General features: G+C 42.3%; 1 protein-coding gene across 1 annotated transcript in view; it reads right to left on the bottom strand.

Moving 5' to 3' along the window:
- WIF1 (WNT inhibitory factor 1) overlaps positions 1-25,695 on the bottom strand; it is a 43,869-nt gene extending 18,174 nt beyond the window's left edge. Inside the window, exons 1-3 of the mRNA XM_034063022.1 lie at positions 25,490-25,695; positions 25,261-25,400; positions 1,497-1,605 (exon numbers count right to left, since the gene is read on the bottom strand). Coding sequence (XP_033918913.1) covers positions 1,497-1,605; positions 25,261-25,400; positions 25,490-25,622 — 382 coding nt within the window. The 5' untranslated portion in view covers positions 25,623-25,695. The remainder of the gene's footprint in view (positions 1-1,496; positions 1,606-25,260; positions 25,401-25,489) is intronic.
- Positions 25,696-25,940: the final 245 nt, after the last annotated feature.

Here is a 25,940-nt window from a genome sequence, read left to right as displayed (position 1 = left end):
AACAAGAACTTTGCCTTTATGACTTTTCAGTTACTTTTAGATATCTTGTCAATTTATCTGGCTTGCAACCAATCAAATTGCATCATTTATGGTGCAAATATTATAGGACTCTTCACTGAAATCCATTTTCAATACCACTCAGTCAATCCACGTGGAATGTAGAGAACAATCATTAATGTTAAATTCAGGGTGCAACAGCAAAGAGCTGTGCTGCAATATTATCTCAAAGCCATTCTACCACAAGCTGAAAATGGAGGATATAAAACAAAAACTTTCAGAATGTGTGCATTAAGAAAGGAGAAAAGAAAGACTTTGATACACAGTCAAGGCGTTGTATACCAGTTATCCACTTGTAGCCCCATCCTCCTTTTCCATCTCTCATTTCTTTCCCATTTTTTCCTACCTGGTCTTAGGTTGGCTAAGGCTTCTCATGAAATTATGATCACTAAAGCACTACTGTTATCCAGATCATAGAATCATAGAATGGTTTGGGTTGGAAGGGACCTTAAAGATCATCCAGTTCCAATCCTGGTGCCATGGACAGGGACACCTTCCACTAGACCAGGTTGCCCAAAGCCCCGTCCAACCTGGCCTTGAACATTGCCAGGGATGGGACATCCACGGCTTCTGTGGCAGCCTGTTCCCGTCTCTCACCACCCTCATAATGAAGAATTTCTTTCCAATACCTAACCCAAATCCACCCTCTTTCAGTTCAAATCCATTCCCTCTTGTCTTATCACTACATGCCCTCGTAAAAAGTCCCTCTCCAGATTTCTTGTAGGGCCCTTTAGGTACTGGATGTACATTTCTGCTTTTCTGCCAGAGACTATCAAGTACCATCCCTCAACAGATGATGTAAACTGATATCCATCCACTTCAGAGCTTAGTGGACTCAATAACCTCTCATGGAAAGATTTTTTCTTCAGCCAGCTCATTGTGTGTGCATTGCGGTGCTTCTGGAACACTCATTTTGGCTTGGGCTCAAGCACTGCTGTGGAGCTATAAGCTCCAGGGAAGGACTAAGAATGCACAACTGAGGGAAAAATGGTAAATGGTAATTTCCTAAACCAGAACTTGTCTTTGAGCTGAATGTCTGATGACAACCACTGACCTCAACTGAAAGTAGAACATCCACAAACTGCAACCACTGAGACACAGAATAATTTGATAACTATTCCTTATAGCGATCAAAGATTTTGTTTTCCAGAAGTTGCACAACTGCAGTAACAATATTAATGCACATAAATTTTGGGCAACAATTTTGCACAAGTTTCTTCTGATTTATCTACACATAAAAGCTTCATTTGGCTTGGCTCAGACTAAATATGCTGCTGTAGTCAGGCAAGGCACTCACAGACTCTTCAGTGCTAAGCACCATGGCAAGCATTTCTTTAGCAATAAACTTCAGAACTGCAATTCATAATAAAATATGTAGACATTACTGGCTGTGGAATATTTTTTGCAGGAACACAATTTATTATATCAATAGCACAAACCTGATGCTTTATGAGGAACCGTTCCAAGCAGAGGGATATTTATAGTTGGATCAGCCATTATGCCTTTATCCAAGGAGTGCAAAGACAGGAACTCATAGAAGTACTCAGCCTATGACAAAGTAAATGAAAAATCGATATGTATTTTAATTGCATTCACAGAAGCAAACTATTTAGCATATAAACTACAACAGAATAGTGCACTTTTCATTATGTCTTTCACTGGATTTGTTTTTATTATTATTTGGGTTTATTATTTTATTATTCTTCAGCTAAGAAGCGTAATTCTCAGGTAATTTCCTCTTATTCCAGACACTCCAAGTGACCATATAGTGATCAGGATGAAGCATAACAGCAAGAAAATAGGATGCATACAGTGAATAAACACTGTACAGAGAAGACTTTTTTACAACCCACATCTCTTTCTCTGGCAGACCACAAAAGATGTATGAACAGTAGGCTAATTCTTAAAGCTGATTTTTTTGGGCAGAATCCTCCTGAAACTCTCTGCTGAGCCTGCATGACCTGCCTGTACCATGACTGCAGTTTAAAGGACCTACCCACATGCATGATGCAACTGTGGCATGACAGTATCCAAGCTTGCTCTTTGTTGATCTGTACACCATTAAATTGTTCCAAGGGTGGAGCTGAGAGCTCTACCTACAGAGCTGGCTTCATGTCACTTGTTATTAACTGCAACATAAATGATTGGGTTTGATGATCCCCGAAGGTGTTGGCATGATTAAAAACTACTTTCTATTACCTTCATCATACTCCTGATATGTACCTTCATTGGGGCACAGTTTGTAGGCTTTGGTACTTTCTCCCATGGCACCATGGCCTCTCTATTAAGTCATCTGTTCAGTGTTTCTTCATATTTGATGCAAAGTGGCATCATGCCTCTGCAGCGTAGCTGTGCACAACATATACACCTGAGGTCTTAGTAAGTCACTGGAGGCTTCCACTACGGTCAATGGCACAAGTGTGGGTACACAGGGCAAGTACAAATTAACTTTTACTGTAAAGTCTGGGTCCTCATTTAACCTGAAGTAGTTGTAGTAGTTGTACCTGCTGCTCTCAGAAAAACACTTGAGACCTTAGCATGGGCACTGGCAAAAGTCTGTGTTCAACTCTCTGGCAGTAGACAGTATTGTTATGTCTGCTTGTTAGCTAAGATAGTGAAATAAAGGGAGATTAAAGCCAAAACTTTATAAGAATGACACAGGGAGAGGCTGAGAAAGCTGGGACAATTCAATGAGGAGAAGGTTATGGGGAAGTCCAATCAACATGTATGAATAGCTGAAAGGGGAATGTAAAGAAGATAGAGCCAGGGTCTCTTCAGCTGTGTCCAGTGACAATACAGGAAACAACGGGCACAATACAGAAAACTCCATCTGAACCTGAGAAAACACCTTTTTACTGTGTGGGTGACAGATTGTCCAAAGTGGTTGTGGAGCCTCCACCTGTGAAGATATTCAAAACACAGCTCAACACAGTGCTGGTGACCCTGCTTGAGCAGAGTATGGACTAGATCATCTCAAGCTCAGACTGTCTGGTCTAAGATCAGTCTCAGCCTTTGCATGATTCTGTCCTCCACTAACTTGAGCAGAAGCCCTGCCAGTGTGTGTGTGAGAGACCATCTCCCTTTATCTCCTGGTGACACCAGCAAAGCACTCATGAACTGGGGAGAAAGGTCATTATGAAATTCCTCATTAGCCCTGGCAGTACATCCACTCTCTCTGTGAGGACGGCAAGGAGACCTCAAACAGCATGGATGGGCTACACTCTGCACAAACTCAGAGGATGTTGTGCAGGCAAGGAGACCTCTGAGGAGGACTCACAGAACAATAGGGAAGGAAGTGATGAAAGTTCTTAAGGGTGGGTTAAACACACAGAGTATATGAGGGAGGGAGAGAGGAGATGGAAAGAAGCAGTAAAACAGGAGATGAAAATTGAAGTCTGGGGTAATGTTGAAGAGGCTGCTTTTAATTAAAGTTTTTTTTTTCCAATACAATATACCATGCCAAAATATGAAAACAAGCCATAAAGTCAGATTGTGAACATTTTTGTTTTAAAATAAAACTTTGGTTCAGAAAAATAATTATATGTTTCCACACATCTATAGAATTGTACAGTGAGTGAGTCAATGCTGCACTGTCTGTTTCTCATCGGTTAGCTTTGATGTTTGGTTCTATCTAAACCAGGTCATAATGGGTTGGGATATTAAAACATTATGTTCTTACTATTCTAGTAAACAACAACTGGTAACTAGACCAAATAGCTCCATTGCCATGTTTCCATTCCAGCCATGCTGTTGTAGCAGGCCAGCTTGTGAGCTAGAGCCCTAATTGTAGGGAAAGAATTGATGTCCCATTTTCTAAAGTCAAAACGATGCCTAAGGACAAAGACAAAAGGAAAGTTTGCTATGGGAAAAGGGACCGATTGCTGCGCAAGCTACAGTATTCACCACTTTTCAAGGAAGGAATTCTCTAACCAGAGTAGAGGCGTAGCAGCCACTAGTGCCTGAGGCAGGAGTACGTTATGCTCACATGTTAAAAAGATGGAAGAGACATTGCACAAGCAACAGGCTGCTCAGGAGGAGAGCCACACATTGCATGGGGAGAGACACCTGCTCTGATCATTACTGTACAAAGGTTTGTACATCCACTGAGTTGACAAAAACTGAACCTCTTGAAATGGTAGTATCTAAGAAGACCTGAAAAACCTCTGCTAGCTAGCATGACTTCAGAGCTATGAAGCCATGTCTGAGGAAACTGTGTGCTGGTCTGAGTTGGTTAGGTTTGATATGAAAATTAAACACAAAAATCACAATCTAGAGAGGCTGTGCAGTGGAACAGGGTAGCTGAACTCCTGCAACCTGTGAATCTGAAACACGATTTGGATGCCATAAACCCTAGCTCTTTGGAAAAAGTCTGTTTTGACACAATCCCTACATCCAGCCCCCAGTATTGTCCTGCTGTAATTTGAGTTGATTGCTAATTAACTTGCATTAATCATCATGACTGCAAAGCAAACAACACGCTCTCAGGAAATATTTACCATGCGCCAGCCTAGCATAAAATTTAGTCATGATGGTTAATTGAAGGGATAGGGCTGTGTAATTAAAATACGATCTAGTGATTACCATAATTTGTGGTGTAAGGGGTCACTGTGGAAGACCTGGTGGTGAGAACAACATTTCCTTGGATATTATTGAGAGATAAAGGGGGAAAATACATAATTATTATCCCTTTTCCATTATAAAAACATTCTCCTGAGGTTGTTTGGTTTTTGTTGGGTTTTTTGTTTAAGCCAATGTATGAACTGTCTGGCATGTGAGGAGGACAACATGGTACTGAAGCTAAATCTTAAAGGAACAGTGTTACCAGATGTGATAGAGGAAACGGGATTTGAGATAAATTGTTGATCTTTGACAATGGCACAAAAGACTTCTTGGTTTTGGCTTGACTTCAGGAAGCCCCCAAGGAAGAATACACCCTACTCTTGTTTAAAGACCTTGTCTGAAACCCTCAGAAACTGAGGCAAGGACCCCTGCAAACCTTGTGTGAAGAATCTGGGGGCTTGGTGCCTTCAGGCAGAAGGTAGCCCTGCGCAGCTGCCCTTTAACAGTTCTCCATGTGGGCAAAACCCTTGGCAAAGGGAGGAAATTTTGGTTTAGGCGAATAATTCCATGGTTGGGATTAACTTTTATGGACTTTTAATGGCTGTTTTCTATAAATCAGAGGAATTTAAAAGGTTATAAAAATAACGAAGCCCTCTAACAAGTACTGTAGCAAACATCTGTCGGCAGTTTGGTTTTAAATGATACACACTTAAAATTCCTACAGAACTCCACTCCTCAGTGCAAGACCTGCTGCATTGGAGTTTTCTTATCATTCCGATGCCATATTGTGTCTACTGTGGTTTTGTTTCACATTTAATCAAAGCATTCACAGGAATGTGTTTCAAGTTTTCTTCATTTTGCATGAAAGATACAGGATTAGATGTAATGGTAGCACCTGAAGTGAAGCTGAACTCTTGTATGTCTCAGATCAATAACCTAATGAAACCTGCAGCTTTTCTAACAAAGAAAAGAGAATGTGTGTTAGCTTTGCAACTGGATGCAAGAAATTAACTATACTTTCTTCTCATTATTTTGAAGAGACGAGTACTGTTCTACTCTGTTATAAATTAAAAGGAAAATATATCATAATGCAAATTTTCTACATTTAAAGAAAAAAAAAACAATTAAAAAAGATGATATATCCAGATCCATGGATATTTCTGGCTATGTACACACTAGAAGGTTCTAGCATGCATTATCTATAGCAGATGCTCACAGCTGCATATGCAATAAATAAAATCACAAAGTGAGGCAAAGTATGAGTTTGTTAGGTGTTTACAGCATGGGCCATTGCTTCTCCAAGATATTAACTGTATTAGGTCAGAGAAGTTGGTCTGTCTGTGTTCCAAGATGAAGCATGAAGCAAAATGAGATGAATTTCAACAAAGAATGAAGGCCATAGCCATACTGTGCATACCAGGTTATTGAAGGAGTCTGGCCACAGTACGGGTATGTATGTCAGCAGCATACTTTATTACCACGGTACCGTCTAGACACTGCTGTAATGAACACCATAGCAATGCTGGCTTAGATAAGCAGATAATATCTGTCTACAAGGTTTTGTTTTTCTGCTAGGGAAGGCAGATTTGCCTTACCTGTTAATTGCTCCTGTTATGGAGTGGGTAAACCATTGCTTGCATCTCAGTGTGACACTCAAATAGACTTGCCATCAGCCTCATGAGGTAGTCCCAAAGTGGGAGGCAAGCTTAAAAATATGAAGTGATATAGAAAACCAGTTTACACAGAAGACAGAACAATCTGCCTGTTTTCCAGTACCATCTGCTAAGGAAAGGGACTAAAGCAGCAGGATTAACAAAAGCAGAGATGCATACAAACAGAAAAATAGAGGTGTTTTGGTGTTTCTAAAGAAGAAGGGCCCAAATTAGGACTCAGTGAAATGGGTAATCTCAAATAAAAATGCATTATGTGTGCTAATTACACAATGCTGTGGTAAAATGCACACAACTCTGCAGAGCCTGTTTTATTCCTGCTTTCTTCACGTTAAGAAAACTGTGGCAAACTGAAGAAAATCCATGCACAAGGAGGAAAACTTTATCAACAGAGTGAATCCCTGCATGCAACTTTGAACAACAACCTCTTAAGGGTTTAATGGTTTTAGAAGAAGAGTGGTACAAAACCTCTTTGATTTTGTCAATGGAAAATCACTACCTGGTATTTAATGTCTCCTGTGGCATGTGACTGTGGACAGCAAATCAAATCCTCCAACAGAATGATTTTAAAAGCTGGAAAATTCTTGAAAATTCTTGGTTGTTATCAAAAGGAGCCCCAGATTTTGAAAAGGAGGCTTCCAAATGTGTTTTGCATAGGAGAGATGGACAGAAATCTTTGCAGAATACATTAGCCTTTCCTCCAAGTAATGAGAAAATAATTTCTCTAAAGATAAAGAATATGAACATATTGCTGCCAAGAAGCTTGGTGAGGCCACAGAGTAATAGATCTCGATTTTAGGCATTTAGCATCTGAGTTTCTGGCAGCTGTCTGCTGTTTGAGAGACACAGGAAACTGATCAGCTACTTGGTCATTTTGAGCTGGTATTTTCTCTCACCAGACCTTGAGCTCTGGAAGTGCTCTCACATCGTGGTTTAATGGTGGCCGTGGTTTAGTGGGTGATCTTGGCCATCCTGGGGTAGTGGTTGGACTTGATGATCTTAAAGGTCTTTTTTAACCTGGTTGATTCTGATTCTGTGATTTGAAGATGTCATTTGAAACCAACCTGTGACTGGAAGCTGACGGACTTGGCAGAAGGAGTGGGGCTCGAGAAAGACATGAGTGAAAATGAAACTTCAAGTATACCAACGGAGCATTACCTCTGGGACTCCTCCTCATGTGCAGAAGGACAGGCTATCTGAAACAGTGGGCCAAATAAATGCCTACTGTACATTCCTTAGCCCGCTAATGAAAATATAGGTTTGGTTTAGATCAGTCAATGTCTTAATGCAGTAAGTGTGTGCAATGGGGACAGTGGGGCCATTCCATGAGGCTATACCCTTAGAAAGCAGCTTGCAGGCAAACAGATCCACAGCAATTTCCAGATAAGTACAAGTACACTCATACAAAGGCCTGTGGCATGCAGGATTCACAACAAATTTACAGTTCCTCATTGAAGAAAGTGTTCTTGGAGTTTCTCACTCCTTCTCTACCTTGCTTGTTTGGAAACAAAAGAGAAAACAAGAGAGCACAACTCCCCCTATTTAGACATTTCCGTGTTTAACCAATTTTTTTGAATGTATTTCATTACTGCTTCACTAGAGGTACGTTTGAGAAAATCTAAAAGGAAACAAAATCATTAAGGTTGTGATAAACATGCACAGCAAAGTACATCTTGAAAATGTCTAGCAAGAAATGATATTCCTCAGCATAAACCAAGCTAGATATGTGGTGTACAAGTTTGCTTTAAATTGTTTTCCCCTGTGTCTTACATAACTCTGTTTTGGAGGGAGCAAACAACACACCAGCATTAAATGCAGAAACAGCATTCAAAGTTCAGATTAAAAAAAGTCAAAGATACACAAACCTTTATTATCTTCAAATATTTAATGAAACATATTGTTCTGGTATCCTAAAAATTGGTAAAAGATATTATCCTAAAAAGTTATTTCTTGTTATGGCACAGCAAGGGCTAATTCACTCTTATGTCACCCAATGGAAGTCAGTGCTCTCTACAGTGGAGTTTTCATGATCAGAGATGTTCAAAATGCCAATTTGCTAAGGCTAACAAAAAAGGGGGAAATTATTACTGCTCTTTAGGGAAAAGAGATAAAATACTGTCTCATCAGGTTGGTTCCTAACAAAACTATGCTGTACAGGTCTACTCCCTGCACCTGCAACACATCTATGTAGTTCTATCTATACTGAGAGTAAGCTGTGAGGTTATTTTCTTCCCCTCACAGCTTGAAAAAGAAGTGAAAACCTTGGCCAGCTGTTCCTGGGAGTGCATCTTCAAACAGCTTACAGAGTGTTTGCAGTTTCAGGCTCTTGACAGATTTATTTATAATTAATAAATAAGCCTGAAAACTCTTTTCAGAGAATGCCAAATCATTCCTATAAAACCTTTACAATTAGGGAAATGATTGCACTAACAAGGATTTAGGGTAGTTACGGTGGAGATCTGAGCAGACACTACATTTAATTAAACAGAATACTCTTAAAAACATGAACACAAACCTTAGAGCTGTTGGCTCATCTGATGTGACAAGAGAAGGTTCACAGCTGACGAATAAGCTAATCCACCTCTTGCATGGTGGTAAACATGGATAATGCACAGATTCATTTTGGCCGTGCTTCAAACTTCCAACCCTTTGTTCTTAATCCTCACAAGACAGCTTTGAAGTTGAGGATAAAGCTCCTCTAGCACACCATTACCAAAGAACAACCTTCTGATTATGATCTCATGAAAGTGTAATCAATAACTTACACAAGTTAAAAGTGTGGCAAACAGCAAAGGTCACATAATTGGGCCTTTATTGAGTCCATGTGTTTCAGTCTTGGCTTTAACTGGCACTCCCGTATAGTAAATATCTCTCCCCAAAATGTAAGCAATGAACTTTCCCTAAAGTTACAAAATCTTACAGCAGCTTCTGTCAGACTGGAGTCCTTCTAGGGTCTTAAAGGGGATGCTTCCACTTTCATATACCCAAGTAACAGAAAGTTAGCACCTCTGAGAGAGCTTCTTTATTTACTGCTTGGTGGACAATGGTGTTTAGTCTTGTATTCTAAGCAAGCAAGTGTTTAAAAGTTACAGTGAAAAAGTTTTGGGAACCAAAAAGGTCAACCCTTTCCTGACAAGTTGTTAGAAAGGCTTTTAACACTGCTCTCTTTTATCATCTGCTCCAGGGATTTTTCAAATGCCTGGTTTATTTGTGAATATTCAGTGTAATTTTGCATTTATTATACAGGCTGCCATTGACCAAGACAAATTCTAGACACTACCGTGAAAGAAGAACTAATTTCTAATTTAAATAGAATGTTTGGTCAGTGTATCTGAAGAGGAACTTCTGTGTTTGCTGTTGTACTTGAAATCACACTGATACATCTACTGAGACCCCAGTACATGGATATATATTACTGTAATATTTCCATGTACCACACAGGCATTCGTATCGTTATGTCATCTGTAACGGTATTTGGAATTTTTCAAAGCAAGATAGATTTATCTTCATAGTAAAGCAGAAAAGTATTACATTATCCCAGTTTCTGATGAGAAACTGAACAGCTTCTACAAACAGCATTTCTTTTCTTTCAGGCTGTTTCCATAGACAGGGTCTACACAGCTTCATCCCACATTTACAGCACCAGTCTCACAAGGTCCAGTATTTTGAGCTGAGGCCCAGAATCATCCAATGTAGTCCCCAGCATTTAATCATAGAATCACAGAATAGTTAGTTGGAAAGGACCTTGAGATCATCCAGTTCCAGCCCCCCTGCCATGGGCAGGGACACCTCACACTAAACCATATCACCCAAGGCTCTGTCCAACCTGGCCTTGAACACTGGCAGGGATGGAGCATTCACAACCTCCCTGCGCAACCCATTCCAGTGCCTCACCACCCTTACAGTCAAGAACTTCTTCCTTATATCCAATCTAAACTTCCCCTGTTTAAGTTTCAACCCATTACCCCTTGTCCTATCACTACAGTCCCTAATGAATAGTCCCTCCCCAGCATCCCTGTAGGCCCCCTTCAGATACTGGAAGGCTGCTATGAGGTCTCCACGCAGCCTTCTCTTCTCCAGGCTGAACAGCCCCAACTTTCTCAGCCTCTCTTCATATGGGAGGTGCTCCAGTCCCCTGATCATCCTCGTGACCCTCTGGACTTGTTCCAACAGTTCCATGTCCTTTTTATGTTGAGGACACCAGAACTGCACACATGACTCCAAGTGAGGTCTCATGAGAGCAGAGCAGAGGGGCAGGATCAGCTCCTTCGACCTGCTGGTCACGCTCCTTTTGATGCAGCCCAGGATATGGTTGCTTTCTGTGCTGTGAGTGCACACTGAAGCCGGCTCATGTTCATGTTCTCATCAACCATGAGAGCTAATCAACTTATGAAGTATCTTCTTTAAAGCCAGCTTATCCTTGACTTCCTGTACACTCAGAGGGGAGAGTCCAGTACTTGCAGAATACAATTCAGTCAGGCCAGAGTGTGATTTACCTGCAGTTTTGAAGTGCCTTTCTCTCTCTCCCTGGGTGTAGATGGAGTCTATTTGCAGTATACGCATCTTCACATGGCCTGGACTTTGCTTTCTCTGCACTGGTTTGCTAGCAAAGTCACACTCCAGAGATGCGGAAAGTTCTGGATTCCACTGTTGGCACATGGGTTGTGCTAGTGAACACAGGCATCTCTCTGCACTTCAGATCATTTCACTGACATTTAGCAACAGTTACTTGGAGAAATCCTCTCATCAAAAATGTCTTCATTCTGCTCCTCGCCACTTCTGGTGTACCAATCCCTTCCTACTCTTCAAAACCTGTTCTTTTTGCCTTCCACTTCTTCTTGTCACAATCTTTCTTTAGAGGGATTCAGATGATGAACATTGCAAAGAGCCATGCTGGTTTTCCTTTTTCCTCCTTCTGCTATTGTCCTTTTCTTCAACGGGATTAAGAAATGATCCTGGCATTTTCTAGATTAAAAGTTTTGTGGAGATGAAATTGGTGAAAGATAAAAGTAATGTTCTGACAAAGGCAGTGGTGGCATGACCAAGGTAATCCTCCATTTGAGGAAGATGAAAGAAATTAGGAAGAGTTATGACAGTCAGGGTCAAGTTGAGCTTCCATATGAACCCTTTGCAAATACTCCCAGGAATGAGCCCTACTCCGAAAGGTATGAAGTTTACTTCGGGAAAGCTGCATCCTTCTGTTTTTTCTTTTCCTCTGGATAATATGACCTCTCATCTGTCAGTATAAACCCTGACAGGGAGGGCCAGCAGCTAAAAGTTCCCAAGAAGAATGTTTTGCAGAGACCCTAACCTCATTTTTATTACAGAAAATGTCAGTGGCATAGTTTTGCTTCTGACATGAATGTGTGGACCCCCCTCAAGCCCAAATTTACCTTTGATGAAAAACCAGCAGGAGCCTGATGACAGCAGAAGGCTATACTCTGCTTTGAGATAACTGCTCTGTTTGGAATTAAAGAGTTTTGCTAAGATCAGAGATGTAATTTATTCCTTGATGCACAGCGACAGTAAATCTGTTCTGCTCTTGCAAACTGAGGCCAAATTGTCCCTTTTGTCACTCAATACATCCCAGATGTGCTGCCAATCCCTCACTTGAAGGCTGTTGGATGTTCCCCAGGTCCCCCAAAGCAGCCTTTATAGACTAAGTGAAGTGAACAGCTCTGGGTTGAGTGTGTTCACAGTACTTTCAGGAAGACACTGGAGCAGAACAACATCCCACACTACAAATTTGTCTGAGCTGTCAGATCTGCTCTCTGCATCAGTACAGGGCACAGACATGCAGCGCTCAGCACAGCAGCCTGAGGGTCAAACCCTCCCTGTCATCTGCAGCAGGACTCACTGTGGTACCATCCAGGGAGTCAATTTTATTTGGTTCTGCTGGAATTCCTGCTGGTTGGGGTTGGGGTTTGGGCTTTGTTACTGTGTTTTCTGTGTTTTGATTTGATTTGCCACATTCTCTGTAGCTTGCAGTACTGGAACTGAACCAGAGCAGCTCAAGGTGGCCTAAGACAGCACTGTTGCAGTCCCTCTACAGAACCCTCTTTAGACATGGATGTGTGTGTGAGCTAACCAAGAGAGCAGATCAAGCTAAAGATTAATCACTTCATTCTGCTGGGCTAGTTTTCACCCAGAGCAGCTCCTTAAGCAGCCACATCAACACTGGCACAAGAAAGGTAACGGAAATGTGTGACCAGGGATGAGGAAGAAGGTGGGACTGTGTCAGCTGCTAGTCTGCCTGAAGCAGTTGTGGAATGGCACTGGAAGCAAGGCAAAATGTGCCTGTACCATTGGCAGACGTCAAATTTCATTATCCTGGTGTGGGGAAGCAGCTAAGATGAGAGTCATCAGTGAGAATATGGTTCCTCTGATATACTCGTGAAACGAACAGAACCTGCACCCAAATAGAGCACATGCATTTCTGATGGCACTGCCAGAGCAGCCAGGTGGACACAAAGCATTTGATCTCTAAGACAAAATGAAACAACCAAAGACATGGTCCCACCCTCAGAAATATCTCACTGCTGTTCATTAAGGTTGTACACCAGGAGTAATTCCAGCTAACATAAGTTTGTCATGCTTTTAAATGTTAAATTTTAAACAGTTCATGTTCACAGGTTTTTTGGACCACACTGAATTAAAAAACACTTCTGAAACATGACCAGGGAACTGTGTACTCTTTAAATAGAACTCTCAGGAAAGTAAGACACGTGCCCAATGCCACCTTTCCAACTGCAATATGCCACTTAGGCATGCTGTGCAGCTGAACTGAATATAGATTGTGGACTAAGCAACCTGGTCTAGTGGAAGGTAGGGGGGGTTGCAACTAGATGACCTTTAAGGTCCCTTCCAACCCAAACCATTCAGTGATTCTGTGATCTGTTTCAAGTGGTTGTTGTGCCATATTTTGTGAAAACGTTGTACAGCCTTACAGAAGAGACTGGCCAAGGATTCTGCCCCAGGAGACTTCTGAGATCATAACAACCATACATACAGTTTGTCAGTGAGGAAATCCACTGGTCAGCGGTACGACCTTTCTCAGATAAGGATGATGCTGTTCTGCTACAAAGGTGAGGCCCATGCTCTGCTGCTTTTGCACATGAGGTCCTTAGGCAAACCGGACTGGAACACGAGCACTCCTGACTCAAGTGAGCCCAGCACTCTTCCAGCAGCCTTGGTTGGGCTAGGGTGGTGCACACAGCATAGGGGCTCCCTCCTGTGGATCTCCTAAAATGTACCAAAGAAGGACCATGCAGCTCTAGCTCAGGAGTGCTGCAGCTATGGAAGATGCCACATAACCTGCTCTCTTCAGCTCTGCTCCAAAGAGGGACTCTCCCAGACCCTCCCCAGTGCTAGGGGAAGGAGACCCTGGCTCTGCTCCCCTTGGAGTGGAGACACACTGCTGCCTATAGACAATGGGATTGAGTTTATGCAGCATGTAAACTATTTTCAAACTTTAAAACTCCGAGGAACAAAGTGAGGAGTTTTTTTTCCATAATCCTTTCTACCTTTCAAGCTTTTTTTTTTTCCTTTTAAGGAAACAGAGGAAATGCTATACAAAACCCACTCGTGTTAATAAAAAAAGTTTTCAAGGCATCTTCTGGTATCCAGTTAAACAGTAAAAAATCAGGAAATACCAGTGAATAATGCTATATGTACAGACTTAACTCTGTTTTAACAGGACACTAAAACCTCATTAAGTAGATGAGCCCATACTAATTCTTGTCTATGAAACATAACATGAGCTCTTCTGTAACTGTGAATCGCACAACTAAAGAACTGCTGCTGAAGTTCTGCAAGTTGCCTCAGAGTGAGTGGCTGCTACAAACACTGAGTAGCCTTTGAAAATCTTCCCTATTTCCCTTTGGAAAAAAATCCCTATTAAGTCAACTTAATATGCAGATACACAGTAAACCACACATCTGAAGGCTGGGCAGTACAAGACATGCCCAGGTCTAGGGGAAATATAATTCTACATGAAGGCCAACTACTTTAATGTAAAAGTTTGTTGCTGTAACCTTTAAATTTTATCTAATAAACTGAGATGCATATGAATGAGGGGTGGCAGAAACTGGAATGCCACAACTTGCTGACCACAAGATTCATTAGAAATGTTTCTTTGGGGAAATGTGTATGGAAAAGAACTCTCAAGCCCAAACCATGTTGGTCCTATGCAAATATCCACATACGCTTTCAAATGCAGATTTTTAAAGTAGTAAAAATCAGTTTTCAGAAAAATTATGATGTATCTGTTAGCTATTAACACACCCCTGAAGGAAAACAGGTGAACAGTGCCCCTCAGTTAGGTCCGTTTTCCATATTGCAGGGTATGTTTAGTTAATAGTTGAGTTTTCAACATGCAGGTTGTACAAATTTCATCCCAAGGCTCCTTGCTTTTTCAAAGAAATGTTTTCAGATATATTCTATGCATTGAAAGTGGTCAGTAGATCATCTTGTGTTTGCCAGAAATAGAACTTAGGCTTTACTGCAGGAACTAATTTAAATATACTATTACTAACTCCGGCTTATCTGAAGTCTATAATCAGACATAAAATCAAGCTTCACGTAAACATCTCTGCTGCTTGATTATCATCAGAGTAGATGCTCGTGCATTTAAAGTGAACTCTCCCTTGAATGTGGCTGGATTAGCACAACCAGATTTGTTACCAAGTTATAATAATCAGGTGTGAAACAGTGTTGCAAACTCTCAGAATTGAGGATCAGTTCGAGTAATTCTGTTCAGTTTGTAAGAAAAGTCCTTCTATGGCTCACCTTGCTTAGGGAAGCCCTTGTGGACTGGCTGCTTCTTCTGCCTTCCCCCCTCCTGAATAGAATAACCAGACAAAGCATGAGCAGGAGATGGGCACAGCTCTCTGCTCAGAGCAGAGAGGGTTATTTTGGGCATTCTTTTCTGTTTTGATGGGGGTAGAGGGTGGTGGTTATAAAGGAATCAGAGAGGGAAGAGCCTCACAATAGCACTTTCACAAAAGGGAAATGGACATCCCTTTCTTTCCATCTCTCACAAAACTGGCTTCTGTTTCCCACTCTTCCTACGAGACTTCTGGCTTAGGGAAATGAAAAGTCCTGAAGAGCCTGGGTACACTTCATCACTTGCTCTAAACCAAAAGTTCTTTACCTTACTGCAATTACCTCAATCTTTGCAGACAGGGAGAAAAAGCATATATAAACCTTGAGGCAGAAGCTTCTATTGGAGTTGTTGGAGCTGGGGAGAGGTGGAGAAACAGACTTCATGAGAACTTGCAGACACTGCAAGCTCTATACCTCCAGTAACTATCCCTCCCACCAGCAAACTTTCAGATTCCAAACTAATTTAACTGAATGACCTTCTACTGCCTGGTTGTATTTTCCTGGATAAGAAAACCTTGCTGCTAGACAATCTTTAAGGTCCTTTCCAACCCAAACCATTCTACAAGTAAGGGTTTTATTTATACAAGTTAAATATTTAGGAATGTTTTATCTTGTAATTCTACTGTTAGGTTTCAACTAATTGCTGCTTAAACAAATCATAGTAACAGTAACATCATGGCATCAACTGTGTAAGTTTTGAAGTTTACTTGACTGCAAATGTTTGGCAGGACAATTAAAAAGGGGGCATTAACTAAACAGGATATTCACACTGATATATTTCAAATACTAACTCAATTTGTGGGCAGGATAAGGCACAGACTTTGTCCCATCAAAAGAAAGCTGCTGTTCTGTCAAGTAAAAATGTGAAACCCAAGTGGTTCTTGATATGATGGAAAGCCTGATATTTCTGCCTGTAAGTAACAGTATCATTTTCTCCACCCTGTACCTAATACTGACACATCACAGCTCTGACTGAAGGGAAGCAACATGCTGAGCATAAGCTTTCAGCTATACTCCATTGCCAATAGAGAAATCTGATCACATCTACGCAATAAATGTTCCCTTGCAAAACTGGAAGGAAGAAGATTCAAAAACTCAAGAAACAACAAAACAAACAAACAAAAAAACCCAAACAACAACCAAAAAAAACCCAACACCCAAAACAACAACAAAAAAGCAGCACAAAAAAATAATAATAACAAAATCACCCAAAGTAATGGTCAAGATGCTGTGCTAGCAACAGATTTTCCAACTCTGAACTCATTTTCTGATGGTCAGGATGGTCCAGGAGCCTGCCCTCTCCTCTATCCTCCTCTGAAGGCTGGTTCTGCTGTTCTTGCTACTGGTTTCTGTGCTTCAGTGCTCAGAGCTGGTGATAGATCTCATTAGTGGGCTCCTGTTCAGGGAGCTTGTTTTGCTTGGTGAAGGGCCAAAACCTGAGACTGGGAGATTGCCAGGTTTGATGTCAGGCATATTTATTTCCTTTAGGATCAGTTGGGTTCAGCTAGCTGTTTATCCAGGCTAAGGTGCAACTTTAGAGGATCTGTGGGACCAGCTCTGAAAATGGTGCTTGGTCTCTAAGTTATTCATTGAAGCATTTGGCAGTGATGGCAGCAAGTGCTGAAGAAGCTGGAAGGAAGCTGTCCACTTTCCATTGTATGGCTAAACAAGCTGGATTCTACCAGTTGGTTGCAAAACAAGGCAAACTTTCATACTAGATGCAAAAAACCCAGGGATTCTTGTTGCTTGGTTGAAAAAAATCCACCCCAGATCTTTGTAAGCCTTTACTATGGCATTTCTGTGCCACATGTGCCTCTTCTCCAAGTCAGAAAGACTTGTCAGGTAACTCCTCCTCAGCATTCTTGTGCAGCTAAGTGGTCTTCAGTGAATGGACTATGAATTCACATAATGTGGTGGATTTCAGGTTCATAGCTGGATAAAGTCTTCTCAGTTCCTCTGAACAACAGTATTACTGTCTTTGCTTTGTTTATATTACTTTTTTGAGGCAGATTTCCGCTTTCTGCTTTGCTGTGGTTGTACAAGCCAGTCTCAATTTTGTGTTCCTGACTGGCCCTTTTTGTGTTAATGGCTGGCATAGGGGATGAGAGGAGTATTTTGTTTACCCTGACTTTAGTAAGGCTTTCAGCACTGTCTCCCACAACATCCTCATGGAAGAAGCAAGGATGTGGGATTTACATAAGTGAGGTGAACTGCTGCACTGCCAGGCTTAGTGCGTTATCAACAACACAAAGTCCAGCTGGGGACCAGTCACTACTGGTGTACCTCAGGGGCTGATACAAGGTCTCATACTGCTCAACATCTTCATTAGTGACCTGGACGTTGTGACCGAGTGCACCCTCAGCAAGTTTTGAGACAATATAAGACTGATACACCAGAAGGTCGTGCTGCCATCCAGAAGGGACCACAACAGGCTGGAGGAATGGGTTAACAGAAATCTCATGAAATTCAGCAAGGGGTAATGCAAAGTCCTGCACCTGGGGAGGAACAATCCCATACACCAGTAGACACTGGGGGCCAAGCAGCTGCAAAACAGGTTGGCAGAAAAGTACCTGGGGTCCTGGTGGACACTACGTTGACCATGAGGCATCAGTGGCAAAGAAGACCAACAGCCTCCTGGGTTGCATCAGGCAGAGTACTGCCAGCAGGTAAGGAAGGTGATCCTTCCCCTCCACTCAACACTGGTGACACACACCTGGAGTGCTGTATCCAGTGCAAGAGAGACATGAACATATCAGAGAGAGTCCAGCGAAGAGGCATGAAGGGATGGGAACACGCCTCACAGCAGTTTGAGAACACATCTGTTTTTCTTTATTTAGTTCTTTCTTCTGTAAGGTGAGCAAAGGAAAGAGATGCATGTTCTGAAGGTTCTTCTGCAGGCTGAGAGGTTTCATTAGAGATTGGGAGGACCAGTGATGCAGGCAGAGACCCTGCAGGGTTGTCAGTTCACACACATCATCTTCCAGGTGCCACCCAAGGGGAAAACACATTTGATCCCAGTGCATGCATACTCATTGAGCAGGACTTCTGTTACTTCACACAATTAGCTCAGCTCAAAATGTCACACATAGCCCAGGTGCTTTTTGTACATGGATCTCAACTTTATTTGGTATAAGAAGAGCCAGTCTTTCATTAGATTATTATATACATTATTACATATATTCTATTACAACCACATCTTACTATAATTATGTCACTCTCCACAAACCAAACACAAGGGGAAAAAGGCAGTTAACTGTGCATTCAACAACCTATGCAAAATGTGACTGATTTTGTGTCCCTTCCATATACATAATAGAAAATACCAATAAAGCTACCTTCTACTTTTACTGCAACGTACACCTACAGCAACAGGCATCTAGCACATTTCATATATATAATTCACTGCAAAGAACACTGTTTTGTCATGGAAAGACTAAGTATTGCAATGCAACTCTTTGGTCTTTGCTGTGCATTTTGGGTGACTGCATTTTCCAGCATGTCTGGGCTACAGCCTGATGTAGTGAAGAGTTTGGCCACAAAGAAACAGTTAAAAAGCAAAAAAGCAAACAAAAAAAACCAAAAAACAAGAAAACCAAAAAATCCAGCAGGGTTGAACAGCAGAATAAAAGAGACCAATGGCAGTAAAGTAGCATCTTTCAAAAGGTGGAATTTGTACACAGAAAGGAAAATAAAAGAAGAATAAACTTTGGCAAGCCCAAGTGCAAAGCCACAGGAAGGCAAAACAAAAAAGGTTTTGAGATGTAATTTCTTCAGAGCTTTAAAAATACTAATCAGGAACTCATTATTCTGAGCTAAGTTATACAATACTTCTGTTCAACAATATGTAAGTACCTACTACATACCACTGTTCTCAAAGCTCTGGATCACACCATACTCCTCACATATGTGCATGCCCTAGGAAGAATGTGGTTACTTATATTTGTTTTATATGTATGTAATTCGTTTGGTTAGGAGCAAGTCATTCACACTTGTAGCTACCCAAAAAAAAAAGGCCTTTGGAAAGTGTGATACCAACAGAAGAAGTCAAATACATTAAAAATTCCTCCAGTTACTTCTCATTATGGTTAGTTCTTATTTTTTACTCCATGATGTTACTTGTAATGGCATTAACTTCAGACCACTAAGAACACGGTTTGGAAACTGTCTGTGAAATAGAGGTGATGTTGACAGAAAACATTTTCACTTCCATAAGGAAAAGGAAAGCAACACAGCCTGGATTTTCTATTTCGGAAAAACTTAGTCACATGAGGAGAGAAACCTGTACATTTTCACAAGATACAGTCCTGAAGCTTGGGTTGTCCTTTTAGTTCCAGTGCTTTTCAACAGTTACGTTGTACAAGGCAGCTGCTATTGTAAAAGCAGTGAAAGTACTTTATTACTTAAGCTTGGTTTTTTTGTTTTCTTTTTGTTAAATATGTATTAGAATATTTATAGAAAGGGTAAACAATGAAAAGCTTGAAGAATGGTTTATTTAACACAGCTTTACACCGCTGTGTAAGAAGAATAATTGTGTAGTTTACACATATACCATGTAAATTACTATGGAAACCAGATGTAGCTTACACTACAAGGTGCCTTGTAACTCATCTCTGCTGAGCAATAAATCCGCCCTTTTTCTTCTTGGCAAAACTTTGAGAAACTTTACTGCTGTTTTCTATCAGCAGATACAACAGATGGCTGGCACATGCCTGCTTTACTAAGAAAGTGGGATCTCTACAGCATTACTTTGATCCCTGGTGGCATGTCTACAACACTGAGACGCAAAATACCACAGCTGAGCAGAATCTAAATATTAAAGGTTTGGAGCTGTGCTCTTGATATGAGAACCCCCAGTCTGAAAATCATGCTCACAGTATGTCAACATCTTCACATTCCACAGGGAAATTTTGGTACAGAGGTCAGAAAACAAGCTATTTCCTCTGTTTGGTGACATGAAACCACAGTGGAGGTACTACTGTAAATCCCAAGAGCGCAAGTTTATGCACTTGCCCTGACCAAACTTCCAGAACAAGCCATACTTTTATTGAGAAAAAACCCCAACCCAAAATTGTATGTGAGAGACATTTTTTAAGCTGAAAAGCATCACTGTAATCACTGGGGATGAACAAGATATTTACAAAAAGTTCAGAAGTTTCACTGAAAAGAAGTTTCCCTTGAAGAATTACATGTTTTGAAATTCACTGGTTTTTGGTTTTTTTCAGTTTTTCAGGGAAATAGTGATGTTTGAATGGAGCATCCTGTTGCATCAATAACACCTTAATCGGTAATCAATTAGTTTTCCTCTAGGCAACAGAACAAAACTTCTAGCATATCTAGATATTCTGTTTTATCTTCACAATCAGGCTATGTCTCAGCAATATAATTGCAGAGAATCAATCAAGCCGTTCATGATTGATGGTCACATTGCTGAGATCAGAACTAGCATCCAGGAGCTGTAATTACAGAGCTTTCCTCAAAGCTCCACGATATAGAAGCGATGCTAGAAAATGCACCTATAGCATATATTCCCTTTTCTTAAGAGGTGGGCATCTTTTTGCTTTAGTCAAGGTTATCAATAACTCTTTGGTCAGAAGTTACTCAGACTTTCCCATAGGGACAGGTCCAATTGCCTCTTTCAAGGGCCCCAAGGACTACACACTGGGATGCCCCCTTACCTCCTGGCACTTGTGATCTTGTGATCAGAAGCACTCCAAAGACTTTTCCCCAGCCCTTCACACACATGCACACCTCCTGTCACAGGGCAGAACCACCACTGCCATACCACACAATGGAATGCACCCAGCAGGACAAGGCTGGATACAACTTTAGCATATAATATACGTGTAATATCCATGCACCGTGAGATATATATATGCATCCTCCAGTCACATGGCCAACATCCCACTCATGCACTACCACAGGACTGAGTATCCAGCTGTCACATCATGGGCTTGCGTTCAGCTGTGCAACAGGAGGGGAACCATGGGGTACTCATGACACTTGGGAGTAGGAAGCAAGCTACAAGTCATCTGATCCCAGATACCTCTCCCAAATCTGAAAGGAAGAAAGCAGCCTGGGCAGGTTGTGGCCCAGACTGATTGGATCAGACTAGACACTGCTATATAACAAAAATTCCAGCTTGCTTTTTGGTTTCCTTTTTCAGCTCCTGTCTATTAAATCAACCCAGCTGCTGCTCTGTCACTGAGCATTTGCTTCCGTGCACTGATCAGCTGGGGGCTTTTGTATATGGTTCTCACCACCAATACTTAGTCACATGTGAACTTTAATTTTATTGTTGTCAGAAGTTCCTCTGAAAAATAAGCATACTTGGGTTTTTTTTTGTGGATTTGGAGCTTAAATACCTGGGTTCCTAAACACTGTAGAGATGATGCTATGACTTCAGTCTTTGGTACCATCCACTAATGAATGCAGTGAAACATGCACAGGATTAGTTAGCACAACAGAGTCTATTCCTCTCTCATTAGGAAGTCTTTAAATGCAATCTTCCCCAGAGGACAAGACCCCCAGAAGTCATTACTCTTCCTTTTGCAAAAACCCTACCAAGTGAGCAAGAAGCGCACCAGTGAGCTCTAGTGGTTACATGCATACCTACTGTATGCTATGTATCACCACTGGGGTTTTTTTGAGTTTTTAAACTTTTCAAATCAAGGAGCAATCTTTGTAGCTACCTACTTTACTTAGATCACATTTTTTTCTAAAGAGAACGTAACATCTGTAATCTTGTGCTTAAATTCATAGATAAAAAACACGAAGTGCATAAAACCAGAACAATCCTGTCCTCCAGTACTCTAGCCTTCTCATAACCCCTCACTCATCCTGAATTCACAAGTAGGTATTCTGCACCTTCAGACCCTTAAACCTGGGTGCTCCCCTAATAATTCCTGACAGCTAATTACAACTATTGGACTAAGGACTAAAAGCAGCTAATGCTTTTCTTTTGGTTAACGTTTTCTAGTGAAAATGGCTTTAATTGCTTGTTTATCAAACAAAGTTTTTTCCACATTAAAGAAAGGAACAAAAGGCATTAGAAAAGTGACATCTAAATGTAGTGGGTTTTTACCCCTTCGATTTACATAGAATGCAGGTCTAGTCCTTAAAATGTTCCTTTCAACAGACACTTCTGAACTAAAATACAGACATATGCAGCCGTGCATGGCTGAGAAACATTGCCACTCCCTGGGCTGGATTATTTACTCACCTACAACTTGGATTATCATTTATCCCAAGAGCAGGTAGGTGGAATCTGCCCACAGGATAGTTATGCCTACTTCCCACAGGTGTAAACAGTGATGCGAGGTGCATGACAGGAGAGACTTAGCCCTACCCTGTTGGAGATCCCAGGTGTGATGGGTTGACCTTGGCTGGCTGCTTGGCACCCAGCCGCTCTCTCACTCCCCTGTCTTGTTGATATCAGGGTTAGGAACCATGTTGTGACATAGACAGTACCTACTCAGGAAAAGTCTGGTGCCCAAAAAGGGTCTAGCTACTGCTAGAGGCAGTAGAATATACTACTGATTGATGGCCCCTAAAACCTTGGAGCCCTAGAGAAACATCTTCAAATCTCAAGTGGGATACAAGGTGTCTATAAAGCATAAGATAAAACACTCATGGAAGAAATTATTTCAGTTTTACCAAACAGGAAGCAACTGTATGCTAGTTAACAGTTGTTTTACAGAAAGCAGGCTAGTACTTCAATGTCTTGAATAGCTTTCCTTCAAAGAGTGCTAGTTTCCATTTCTTTTCATTCTTTCTTTTTTGCCTCTCTTCTCCCCTTTTTTGTTGCTTTCCTCTCCTCCTCCCCTCTCTTCCCTTCCTTCCCCTTTTTACTTCCCCTTCCCTGACTTAAGAAATTCCCCCCAAAAATATTCTGCCAGAATAAAGGTAGCAAGTATTTAGTATTTTCCTGGATGTGTCAATGGAAACTTCTGAGCACATGAACACTTAAAAAGCAAATCAGAACACTGAAAACACCCTGTTAAAATTTACTCATTTCTTCCTCTCATAAAATACTGGAAATTCTGCAGAAAGTGTGTCCTTTTGCCACAAATAACTTTTATGCTACTTCTCTTTGCAACACTACTGTGGGCTACAAAAGAAATACTCATGTTTTTTCCTGCCCCTTCTCTTCATGCAAAGTACTGAGTGGCACAGGGACAGTAAGGGCTGTGAGTAACAGGCAGCTGTGTGCAAACACCTATGGGGGATGCAAAAACCAACAGGACTGCTTGTGATACCAAAACACAGACATTTTCTCTGGGATGTTCATTTTTTCCCCAACTCCTAAAACACTAGGTGGTTGAAACTCCTTCCTTACCTTAGGCTGCTGGCTGTAATCCTGCTCTTCCTTCTACAGGCATGTCTAAGTATCTAAACATCCACAGCCATAAGACTGGAATGACAATGTTTTCATTGACTGTACACACAGATGAAGTTGTAAGAAGTAGCTGGCTTGAATTATAAAGTCTCCAAATGAAGAGTGTCTCAATTTTAATACCTGTTTCACCCATAAATACTTGAAAATTGACATACCATTCTAGGTACAGAGTTCTGTAATAATGTTACTTTAAAGATTTGGGTATTTCACTTACAAATTATGTTTTTGCCTAACAGGAATTCATTAATTCAGCAAATTCCTTCAGGAGAAGGAATAACGGGATAAACAGCTTTGCTGCTTCTCAGAAGGGATTTCATCCTTCAAGCTGCATCAAGAGGAACACTTGCCTATGCTGTCTTTAAGCCTGTGATTCTTCTCACTGAAATCAGTCAAAATCACCTTTTCCTAATGAGCTACCTGTAGGCAACAAAGGACGGAGAGTGGAGCATAAAAAAAGGATGGACAAGAGAGTAAGGACAGAGTTCAGTCTAACATCTTAATCCTCCTTTCTAAAAAGAGGTAGATTTATCATGGACAGCAACTGAAGCTGGCAGAGAAATAGAGCAGGAAATACAGTCCCCAAAGTTCCTAATTATTTCTAGGTATTTAAAGACCAACCCTTGGCGTACAAAGTTGTTTTCTCTGTAAAGCTGGACTGGAATGATGAAGACCTTGAGCAAGTCTCCTAGCCTTTGTAAGCAAGTTTTGTCTCTCCACATTCCTCTCCCTCTCTAAAAGAGGAGGTGAAGTGTTTCTTAAACTCAAAGGCTTTGTGAGGACAGCAAAAATTACAAGGGCCTCAGACAACACCTCAAGCAAGTCCTCTAGAGTACTTTCAGACAACCAAAACCACAACCAAATCTGTGCAGCTGCAATTAGCTGAATTATACAACCAATTTTCACTGATTATTTGAAGGTAAATATTGTTTCATCTTTATCAAGCTCCTTACTGTATAAAGTCAATGTTCAGCACTGTAAAGATAAATTAATTTTATCCATCAGTTTTAACTTAAAATGATACTTTTTTTTCTGCATCCACGGTAACGTACTCCAACGTGTTTGAGCTTTATGCAAATCTAACATATGTTGTCAGTGTGTCAAATCGTGCATATGTTCCTTCCCGCAAATATGTCATGCACCCTTATCTTTTCGGCAAACGAATCCGAAGGGATTCGACACAGATTTACGTGGGTTTGCAATTAAACTTGATAAAATTAAGCCTGCAGAAGAGAATTACTATTTACCAGAACTATAAATGAAGCACGCACACTTAGTAAATTGAGATCTGTGAATAACCTGTAGCACATGTCCATAAGCTACAGAAAGCTGAAGGAAAACTGTATTCACGTAACTACTGTCAGGTGAAATGTTAGTAACAGTAAAACCGACCCGTGTCTTGTTCTCGGTGGCTACCCGCTGCTTCCGCCCTACCGCCGGCCGGTCTCCCAGCGCACACCCGGTACTCCCGCACGCTCTTCACGGGGACCCAGCCGCGCTCCCGGCTGCCCCGAGCCCTCCCTACCCGGTGTTCGCTGCTGGAGCCCCCCCCCCCGGGTTGAAGCACTGCTTACGGGGGTCAGGTAGGACGGCGGCGCCCCACGGTCACACGCCTCGGAGGGGGGTGTCCTCAGCTCCTCCGAAGCCAAACCACCTGCCTGAGTTCAAACAGCTGCCCCTCGCCGTGTCCGCACCTACCCGTCCCGTTGCCTGCCAGGTGAAGTTCATGGAGTGGATGCTGACGGGGATGGCGGGCATCCTCTGCTGCGCTTTCCTGAAGTCGTGGGTGAACGGGGCCATCTTCCCCTCGGACACGATCAGAATGTCCTCTTCGAAGCCTGCCGAAGGCAAAGGGGAGCGATGCGCGACAGCCCCGTCGAGCCCCTCAGGGCCGTGCCCCCGCCCGCCTCCCGGCCGCCCCGCTTACCGATGAGGACCCTCGCCTGCTGGGCGTCGATCCACATGTAGAGCGTGTCGGGTTGCCGCGGCGCGGCCCGCAGGCTGCAGAGGCTGAGCGCACCGCAGAGCAGCGCGGCGCACAGCCGCCCCACCGGGGCCATGCTCCGCGCACCGCCCGCCCGGGGCTCGTCGCCTGCCCCTGCCCTGCCGCTGCCGCTGCCGCTACCGCACCGGCCGAGCCCTCCCTCTGCCGCTGAGAGCCCTGAGGCACGGGGCGGCCCCGCCGGCGGCGGCTGGAGGCGGGCGCGGAACGGGGCGGGAGCGGGGCGGGCAGCATGGGGCTGGTCCCCGACGGGCGCCCTCGGGCGCGCTCCTTCCTCCGCCTCGATGTGCGGCGCCGGGGCAGCGAGAAGAGCAGACCTCCGGGGCCCGGGCACAGCCGAGGGCCGGGGCACGGTGCTGGACACACAGGCACAGAC

The sequence above is a fragment of the Melopsittacus undulatus genome, chromosome 5 (genome assembly GCF_012275295.1).
Source record: "Melopsittacus undulatus isolate bMelUnd1 chromosome 5, bMelUnd1.mat.Z, whole genome shotgun sequence".
NCBI lineage: Eukaryota > Metazoa > Chordata > Aves > Psittaciformes > Psittaculidae > Melopsittacus > Melopsittacus undulatus.
This window is presented reverse-complemented; position numbering and strand designations above follow the sequence as displayed.